Source organism: Phalacrocorax aristotelis, chromosome 5 (assembly GCF_949628215.1).
Source record: "Phalacrocorax aristotelis chromosome 5, bGulAri2.1, whole genome shotgun sequence".
NCBI classification, from domain to species: domain Eukaryota; kingdom Metazoa; phylum Chordata; class Aves; order Suliformes; family Phalacrocoracidae; genus Phalacrocorax; species Phalacrocorax aristotelis.
This window is the reverse complement of record NC_134280.1, coordinates 29,434,953-29,445,920: the sequence shown is the minus strand read 5'-3', so window position 1 is coordinate 29,445,920 and position 10,968 is coordinate 29,434,953. Positions and strand designations below refer to the sequence as shown.

The 10,968-nt window shown below is 40.5% G+C and overlaps 1 protein-coding gene across 4 annotated transcripts in view; it reads right to left on the bottom strand.

Annotated features, from left to right (window-relative positions):
- Window positions 1-10,968, bottom strand: part of PARD3B (par-3 family cell polarity regulator beta) — a 442,892-nt gene that overhangs the window by 208,069 nt on the left and 223,855 nt on the right. For 3 of the 4 annotated variants that reach the window (XM_075093709.1, XM_075093712.1, XM_075093711.1), the window contains exons 11-12: window positions 8,824-9,009; window positions 2,396-2,566 (exon numbers count right to left, since the gene is read on the bottom strand). In XM_075093709.1, coding sequence (XP_074949810.1) covers window positions 2,396-2,566; window positions 8,824-9,009 — 357 coding nt within the window. The remainder of the gene's footprint in view (window positions 1-2,395; window positions 2,567-8,823; window positions 9,010-10,968) is intronic. The other variant, XM_075093710.1, reaches the window with a different exon arrangement.

Genomic DNA, 10,968 nt, shown 5'->3' with positions numbered 1-10,968 from the left:
CAGACAGACACACACAGACAGACACACACAGACAGACACACACAGACAGACACACACAGACAGACACACACAGACAGACACACACAGACAGACACACACAGACAGACACACACAGACAGACACACACAGACAGACACACACAGACAGACACACACAGACAGACACACACAGACAGACACACACAGACAGACACAGACAGACACACACAGACAGACACACACAGACACACACAGACAGACACACACAGACAGACACACACAGACAGACACACACAGACAGACACACACAGACACACACAGACAGACACAGACAGACACAGACAGACACAGACAGACACAGACAGACACAGACAGACACAGACAGACACAGACAGACACAGACAGACACAGACAGACACAGACAGACACAGACAGACACAGACAGACACAGACAGACACAGACAGACACAGACAGACACACACACACAGACAGACACAGACAGACACACACACACAGACAGACACAGACAGACACAGACAGACACAGACAGACACACACACACAGACAGACACACACACACAGACAGACACAGACAGACACACACACACAGACAGACACAGACAGACACAGACAGACACAGACAGACACAGACAGACACAGACAGACACAGACAGACACAGACAGACACAGACAGACACACACACACAGACAGACACAGACAGACACAGACAGACACAGACAGACACAGACAGACACAGACAGACACACACACAGACAGACACAGACAGACACAGACAGACACAGACAGACACAGACAGACACAGACAGACACAGACAGACACAGACAGACACACACACAGACAGACACACAGACAGACACAGACAGACACAGACAGACACAGACAGACACAGACACAGACACAGACACACACAGACACAGACACACACAGACACAGACACACACAGACACAGACACAGACAGACACAGACACAGACACACACAGACACAGACACAGACACAGACAGACACAGACACAGACACAGACACAGACAGACACACACACAGACACAGACAGACACACACACAGACACAGACAGACACACACACAGACACAGACAGACAGACACAGACAGACAGACACAGACAGACAGACACAGACAGACAGACACAGACAGACAGACACAGACAGACAGACACAGACAGACAGACACAGACAGACAGACACAGACAGACAGACACAGACAGACAGACACAGACAGACAGACGCACAGACAGACGCACAGACAGACAGACGCACAGACAGACGCACAGACAGACGCACACAGACAGACGCACACACAGACGCACACACAGACGCACACACAGACGCACACACAGACGCACACACAGACGCACACACAGACGCACACACAGACGCACACACAGACGCACACACAGACGCACACACAGACGCACACACAGACGCACACACAGACGCACACACAGACGCACACACAGACGCACACACAGACGCACACACAGACGCACACACAGACGCACACACAGACGCACACACAGACGCACACACAGACGCACACACAGACGCACACACAGACGCACACACAGACGCACACACAGACGCACACACAGACGCACACACAGACGCACACACAGACGCACACACAGACGCACACACAGACGCACACACAGACGCACACACAGACGCACACACAGACGCACACACAGACGCACACACAGACGCACACACAGACGCACACACAGACGCACACACAGACGCACACACAGACGCACACACAGACGCACACACAGACGCACACACAGACGCACACACAGACGCACACACAGACGCACACACAGACGCACACACAGACGCACACACAGACGCACACACAGACGCACACACAGACGCACACACAGACGCACACACAGACGCACACACAGACGCACACACAGACGCACACACAGACGCACACACAGACGCACACACAGACGCACACACAGACGCACACACAGACGCACACACAGACGCACACACACACGCGCACACACACACACACACACACACACAGACACACAAAAGACTAAATCGTCTATATCCCAGCTTGAGGAGGCCTGAGATGGTCAAAACTACATCAACACCTTAATCCTAAATTAACCTGTTTTGGGATTACATTTGCTTTTCTTCTAATGCATGTCAAATTAAAATAAGAGGCAAATTTTAGCCTGGCCTCAACAGGAACAGCAAGACCAGGAGGTATCAACCAGAGACAGTGTGTGAATCCTGACTCCAGGAAGACAAAATTTAATTCTGCCAGGAAGGGCTCTCTGTGACCAAGACTTTAGCCATCTCATCTTGTATGCAAAAACACTGGGACTGGAAGGACATTTATCTAATAAAGGTATTTACTGCTTCACCTCTGTCTGCACCTCTAGTCTCCGGAGAACTACCAGCTGGATCCTCCCACGAATGTTCCCCTCCATGGACATGGAGCGCCTCAGTGTTTCCATAGCCTCATGATTTGACTTGCCCAGAAGTGACTCCCCATTTACTGCGACAAGCTGATCATTCACTCGCAAACGACCATCCTATGAGCAAAAAATAGAACACAATTTTTTTTTTTAAATATGGAATTATTAGGCAGAGGTGCTACATATAGGAAAGCAAGATGCAGACAATAAGACACTGCTTTGTAAAATTTAAGAAACAAAGAGACTGCATAGTACCAGGCCTTAAAGATTTTTCTTTTTAGTCTCCATTAATTGACGACTTTTTTCCTCCATTTACTACATTTCAGGAAGAGTTCATAGGGCAACTACAAACACAGAAGTGCATACACACACTGCTGTTTTTTCTTGTATGTACAATTTAATTTGTATCAGTTCTAAAAAGAAAACAGGAAAAGGAGCTCTTGGTTAGTTAAAAGAACCCAACAACATAGCTGTTAGTATTTGCAGTGCAACCGCGAATGAGTAGTGCAACATATTTTCCATGCATTACTATCTGCTGTTAAGGTCTGATAAGAAACAGCTCCAAAAATTTTGTCTTATAGTCTCACTAGTGTCTATCTTGTCACAATTACCATGCCACAATATGGGGTAGTGTTGTCAGTTCAGAAAGGTCATTAAGACTTAAGCATCCTTATTTTAAGTAATGCCGTCCATGTATTTTAACATCCAAACCTGCTACCAAAAACAAAATTAGGGTTGAGCCATATCAAGTAGCCTATGCTTCGAAAAAAGTAATTCAGTTTCATTGCCAAGGTTAACTGACATTTGTGGGTGTAATAAAATTGTGGACACTGCTATTTCATGATTTAGGAGTCCTATTGCTGTTGCCATTATTATCTGTGATTTATTTCTTTTCATAAAAGCACGTGCCATGGACTTTTCTCTCTTTAACAAGAAAATAAGGTCTATTTAATTAAGAGACAAGAGTTTCTTTTAAAGCTTGTCAAGTTCACAATTATCAGGTTGGCATCAGACCTCAAAGAAGGAAAAGAAAGAGTAAGAAACTGAAGACCTCCAATATAGAAGAGCAGTGAAGAAAGAATAGCAGGGAAAGAACTTGGACAGAAACACATTGCTCATTTAAAATGAATCTGATTCATTCATAGGCTCATTACGTACTCTTCAGAAGGCACTCATCTGAACTGTTTACATATTACATGCATCTGAGTAATCCAAAACATATATACTTTTCAATTTATTTTTCTATCATTAAGATGTTCAATTAACTATTCAGCTATTGCTGCCAAGTCTAAGCCATTTGTGCTTAAGTGAGTTGCAGTAGCTGTGACAAACCCAGTTTTCTTAAGTGTTATTTTTGTTGGAACTGGGTATCATCATTACCGCAGCAGAGTATTAATAGTCACGGAGCTCAGGAACAGCATATACCAGAATCCAAAATAAACTGGGAGGGACAAGACGATGGAAAGACAGAATTGGAAGATGAGTCACTCAGTGAAAGAAATGAAGAGAAATAAAACTTTTCTGGGGAGGGTATGGGAATGGAGGATGGGAAACAGCGATGCCATTTGGAAAAGATACTGAAACCTCTCCCACCTCTCTGCTGAATATTTCATGCCAACATAAATCTACATACAGCCAAAGTCAATAGATTAACCCCACCCTTTCTCTACATACAAAATGATGCCATCACACACGCTGAAGTTTAGGGAGAAAAGAGTTAACACTGTTGAACAGGGAGTTTTATTATTTGCACATGTTGCAATTCCTTTGTGTTCCATCAAAATTTGCTGAAATGAATGGAGCCATTCAGGGCAACAGGAATTTGAGGGAAAAGGTTTTATTTTTTTGTGAGTTTCTGTAAGACTGAAAACTTTACAGGTCCTCATGTCCTCCTGCTATGGCCCCACATTACTTTTTTTTTCCTTTCTGTGGATAAACACCCATGTATGAATATCCAATAAAGCTTCTTACTAAAGTATATACAAATACATCGTCAAATGCATCTTGTCATGACTACATTTGTTGACTATGCAACTGTCCTGTACACAATGCATATTTTTAAATTAAACACTCCAGCCTCAGAAAGCTCTAAAGTGGTCTGATTTTAAATTTGCCTTGTAATACTTTTGTATGAGATTGTATTTATTTCATTATAAAGAAGTAAATACATAGTATTTGTATTTATTTACAAAGTATTGTTATGAAGTATTTGAATTTATTTCTTTATAAAGAGATTTCTTTATTAAAAATGTCAGTTCTTAAAGAACTTTTTTTGGTGCTCCTCCCTTCCGCTCACTCTGTTACACGCTCCACTTAAACACAAAATTCGACTTGAATTCAGCACCTCAACTATGATCAGAGAAAAAAGGCGTGTGTGTTTTATAGCTGTTGACCAACTACCCTTGCTAAGTCACCTGTACGAGGCAGACTAGAAGACAGGTGAACACTGTTTTCACACATGCTCTGGTAGAAATGACTTCACAGAAAAAAACCTGTTTGCTATTTTTAAGACTGGAAAAAAAATCCCAATATCTGAACAGTGTTCCAACACAGATTTTCACATCACTGGTGTTATGGCCTGGTTTAGAAGCCTGAACTGCAAGACAATCTGCTTGGCTCAAAACAAGCTAAGTGTTGTTTTAACATGTTTTTTCTTTTATCTCTGAAAGGTAGGTTTCTTTGTGACTTCCAAGTAGACAAACAACATTTGGCATTTCAGCAAAACAGTTTTCAAATGCCATCTCTAAAACTGCAAGTGAGCTATTCTAATAAAGGGTGAAGTTACTGTTCCCTTGCTTATTCAAAAAATGTTGGAGACTCACAGCAAGGGCTAGAGCCTATCTCCACATGGCCACCATATCCAACAGTCACAAGACACGCTTTTTACAGTAGAGCAGGGAGATATAATACTGTTCTTCATGGAATTATGTTTTTAATCAAAGCACACCTAGTTATTTCCCTTATCACACCAATGACATTTCTCTCAGAAGGAATTCCTTGATGGCATTTACTGGAATAATCCAATTTCCCTATCCACTGCACAGAACAAGCAATGTTTACTGCAACAGCACTCAGAGGTTCCGAGGAGGTTCAAGCTACACCATGTTTGATCTGAACAAATGCACACGTAGAAATTATTCCATTATTTCTAATAACGGCTCTGCTGCATTTCAGCTGTAGTAGACAGCAAGTACCTGATCAGCAGGAATGCACCACAAGTGAAAAGCCAAGATGTCTTGAGAGGAACAAGGCTGAAACCCCTAAAGTTATGGGGAAAGATGGTGCATTTAAACTCGCTCAAATGCTAGTTTTCCCCATGTGAATGGCTTTGCATAATTACAAATATCAAGTATTCTAGTAAGCCCTTCATCTTAAGGATTATAAAAAATAGACACTTCAAAAATTATGAAAGGAGGTTAAGAAGGGACATAATGGTTCAACCAGCAAAAGTAACTCTATTCCTGCAGGATACAGTGTTAGAATATCAGCTAAGAATGTTAAAGGCATTTTTACTTTATTTGGTTTTGTAGCAAGAGCAGTAAAGAGGCACTGGGTCTTACTGTAGCATGTATGATAAAAGATGCGTGGATATTTTCTAAAATCTTTAGCTAGGACAAAAAAATCATGAAGCATAGAATTAAGGACTTTTTTTTTTTTTTTTTTTTTTTTTTTTTACAACACCCGTACTGTGCTTTACAATGCCACTAACACATCAGAGCTAGATTAACATGTTAACGTTTTGGAAAACACTAAAAGACATTGGCCCCTCTTGAAACTTTTGGTTCAGACCAATAGCGGATAACAGCAACCAACCAAAATTGTCTGCATCTCAAACGTAACTATTCATTCCTAAAAACACACTGGTGAAAGAAATTTAATGCATCAAAACCTTTATACATCATTAGAAGGACTGAGCATCTATTTCAGCAGTGAAACAAATGTGTTGAAGTTCAATGTATTACATGTCTTCTTTTGAAGACAAGTGGTGACTGTATAGGCAAGGGGATAAAGGTCCGCCTTATATTAGCATGGTATCACAAAATCAGAACAAACTTTAAATGCAGAAGTGAGAAAGAGTGAGAGAATTCTCATGTCAGTGAGCATTATGATTTCCGCCTGTGATAGTTTCCCAGCAAAACTTTGTACACTGAATAGCAAATGCACATGTCTCAATCTGCAATACTCTGTTTCAGAGAGCATGAACAGCATGGGAAAATGCTCTGGACAGCTACCAGCTGGAAAGAAAGGCTTTTTATTTAAAAACTTGCTACAAGATGACATTTAAAATAAGGACAATAAGGACATCTTTAAATATTTATGCACAAATATGTGCATACTTTTTAATGTGATACAAGAAATTTTATTAATTGTTAATACCCACTGATTATGTTTTGTTCTATATAACAGTTATTAGACAGGAGAAAGACAGCTGTTCTCCATGTACATGCAACAGTAAATTGTTTCTTAAGAAATTGCCAAAATGACTGCCTTCTGTGAGTACTTAAACACACAGGAAAGATCCTCTGAAGAGTTCTGGGTGAATCTAGAGCCTCAGCTGCTACCTCATTTGCTCTGGAGCCTACACTCAGGTCTATCACTACACAGTTCTAACTGATAAAGGGTTATAACAAGGTAGAGGACAGGTCACAAGCCCACAGACTATTACAAGCCAAAATAATCTTCCAGTCATGGTGACTAACTGTGCCAGTTGCCTGTTCACTTAGGTGTGAGCACAGAAGTCCTGCTTTACTAGTCTGCAGACCCCTCAAGCCAAAATTAACTGCTCTGTAGTGAGTAACTATGGGAGAAGAGAGTGTGGTGAACTACAGAGCTAGAAAGGTTGTCGTATGCACCTATGATGAGACAAGTCAGGTAGCCAGCCCACTAATGCTGGCAGAATATGGCACCCCAAGCTTTGCCATTCAAAACAATGAGTTTATTTGTGGCACTATACACTGTCACTGCAACGGGCATGGATAATTACTCAGGGAACACAGATCTGGGAAAGCAAGGAGGGCAGCCTCATTTTCACAGTAAAATGAGTTGTACTCTATAGCAGACATGCACATAAATTGACTTTATCCATCCCTAATTTGGCCAATTGTGCCTTAACTCATTTCTGATATACACCAAGTAAATGAGCTTACTCACTTGTCATTTAGCCCCAAGTTAACTACGCACAGTGTTCTGAACTGCATATACCAGGCTCAGTTATACTTGAGAAGATCTGAGCTTTGAAATAACTGTGGGACTATGACAGGTAAATAATAGAAGCAGGAAAGTATTAAACATTCTTATCAAAGCTAAATCCTTGATTATTGCTATTTACCAGCTGCTGTAAATTGATGATCATGAAAGTTTTAATGCTCTGAATTGTCTTACTCAGCAGGCTGATGACAGTAGAGGAATTTACATATACTGAATTAAAAGGTATAGAGAGTTGTGAGGAACTGCTGAGATAACACAAGAGAAAAAGATTACCTTACGGATCTACAACAATTAAACATACTAGCCCTGAAAGAGTAAGACTTTTGTTTCTGATTTAAAGGAAGTTACCTTTTTCAAGTTTTATTTGGGAAAAAAAACACAGTCAACAGATTTCCTAAAGATTAGAAAATAATTTGAATACTTTTTAATCATAAAATTGTACAAGAGTCCTTGTACAGTCCTTAGCAGGAGCAGAACAATTCATAATACTGCCGTTTACCCATTTAGTATTACCAATTCAATCCACCTTGGAACAATTGGTAACTTCTGCACAACTGATTCAAGGCTCAGCCAAGCTGTATTTTTACTACAATGGTAAAAAATAGTTTGAATAAAAAAAAGAAAGAAAACAGTGAACTACCTTTTTATTTACAGCATAAATTAAACACATAATACTTAATCTCACAGAATTGTCTATTTCTAATTTTTGTAAAGAAGTTTGTCTTTTGATTGTTTTTTACGGGTCTGCCTGTGCCAATTTGGGAGGGCCAAAAGCAGTGCAGATAGACAATCAATGTAGATATTTAACTTCCCTATCACTGAGCCTAGCAGCACGCAAACTTTCCCATGCACTTCTGTGGGCTGTGGGGAAGCTGGGAGGCAGCTTTTCCTCCTACCTATACACCCTTAGCCTTCTCCCTCTTCCCCATTTCCTGAAGCATCCAAATGCACCCCAAGGTTTCCACTAATTCACTTTCCTTGTGGCAAACCTACCACACGTGACACCTGAATCTTGGGACAAAACATTAGTACATCTGCAGTTCACCTTAAGGAATGAGTTACAAGAAGGTATTAATTCCTAGAATGCTTATCAAGTGAGATTCAGCACTCAACACAGAAGTGTCAGAATTCTAATTCAGTCATTGTCTGATGTGTTTCTTCCATACCTTAAAAGCAGCACCTCCGTGAATAACGGATTTGATGAAAATCCCAAGATCAGCTCCAGTCTCCCGAGACTTATTGCCTTTTAAGCTCACACCAAGTCCAGCAGAGCCAGAATCATTCAGAGGAATCTCAAAGGTCAGCTGCTCTGTGGTTTCTGGAGAAAGAATACTGCAATTTGGCTCTCCTTTCTGTTGGAGAAAACAAGGATGAAAATACGGGTGAAAAGGGGGCAGAGACAACGCATAAACTAGTTGCATCCATAGGTTCGTAATGAAGAACTAGTCCTCTTTCTAGAAAGCTTGGAGAAGCAGCCTTATAACCAACAAGCATTTAGCTGACATTTTGTCACATGATCTGGCTTAAAATGTTATTTCTAATGATACCTAGGAATATGCCTAAATAGAAGGTAAAACAGCTTAGTTCCACTTGATATAAAACTGATGTTGCAGCAGAATATAAAGAAGACATTTATTTTAAACACAGCTGCATTAAAAATGTAAGCCATAAAACTCTCAACATCTTTACATGCAGCTCACAAACTGTAATGATAGTTGTACTGTTAAATCCCATTCCCCTCTGAAAATTGAGTTTCATCCTTAAAAAATTATCCTTCCCGTAAACCTGTCTACAGAGGGATATTGGTGTAACAAAAGCAAGGGTGAGAATTGAAAAAGCAGGAACTTATTCTGCACTAACTCCCTTTGTACATACTTTTATTCCACAGAGGCTGGGTGGTTTTTTTTCTTCTGTTATAGGTTGATCCCCAAATTTTTCCTAGGTTAGATTGCTCTTTACAAGACTGCCAAGTCAAGTATCCATAGCTAGGGAAGATCAGAAAGAACTTTCCTTTACTGCATACTGTATCTGCAGTTTTGCAGGGTTCTATGTAATTGGGTGGCTTTTGTCTGGTTCTGTTTTTCTTTAAAGGAAGTTGAAATCATGAAATTAAACAAGATCAAACTCTAGCCTGAAATATTCATGCTGGCAACTCTACAAAAATAAAACTAGGACAAGGAGGCCTACTATGGAGTAAAGTGTTCATGGAACGTATTAGCGGAAAAAACCTTATGCATGACATCTGATTTTATTCCACTGTTCCTGCTCCATAACTCTAAGACAATTAATTAGTTTATGTTTCTTGTCATTTGGACATTCTGTATTCTTTCTAACAGTAGTGTTAAAAAACTAATAGGAAAAACACCTATGAAAAGGAAACAGACAAGGAAAAGCTGAAAAAGATGACTTGGGGCTGCTTTCAAGGGTGCCAAAGTCTTATGTTAAATTATCAAGTAGAGGCCACATGCAAGGAGGAGCGTAGTAGCTGGGCCACGCTGTCTTTTACCTAATGAAGGATTGCTTCCAGGGCCTAAGCTGCAGTACTTACAGCACCGATGCTGTTGTCAGCAAAGGTGCCTGCAGTACAGATGTTTTCTCAGCAGCCGGAGCAGTCCCATATATTCATCTATTATGCTGTCTGATCAACAAAAAGTACAATCATAGAACTAAGAGCAGAAATTAATATCCTGAAGCAACAAAAGATTAGGAACAGTAACCACTAAATATACTTTCATTTATTTCAGATGCCCTTTCACTGATGAGAAGCAGCTACTGCTAGAGAGGAATTGCATGAGCCAGAAAGCTAAGACAATAAACCTCAATCCCAATATGCACAACGCTCAAATTCTTCCTGGAATGTAACTACATGATAATAAGTTAACACAATTTGCCTAACTGCCAAATATAAAAATGACATAGCACCAACATTGACAACTGTCTTGATGCCAGCACTCATATCCAGTACCTGTGTTACTCATTTGTGCTTTTGCCTTTATTCACCAGAAGTAGACAATTCGCAGTTACATATTTGCCACTTTTATTTCTTAGCTGTGGATATAGAGATATCCTGAACATAATCCCCCAAACCCTACACATTAATACTGCTGTGAACAATACAGAATGGTAATTTGTAAACACTCCTGCTCTGACTTCCTTCAAAAGAATCAGCGTGAGGAAAAAACCCCACTATTACTGGCCTTCTAACATAAGCATTTTGCATTCAACTTCCTCAAGGTTTTAGAGAAAATATTTTCTGCCCAATCTTTTGTTTTTCAAAATGCACATATTCTCATCAGCTGATTCGGAACTCT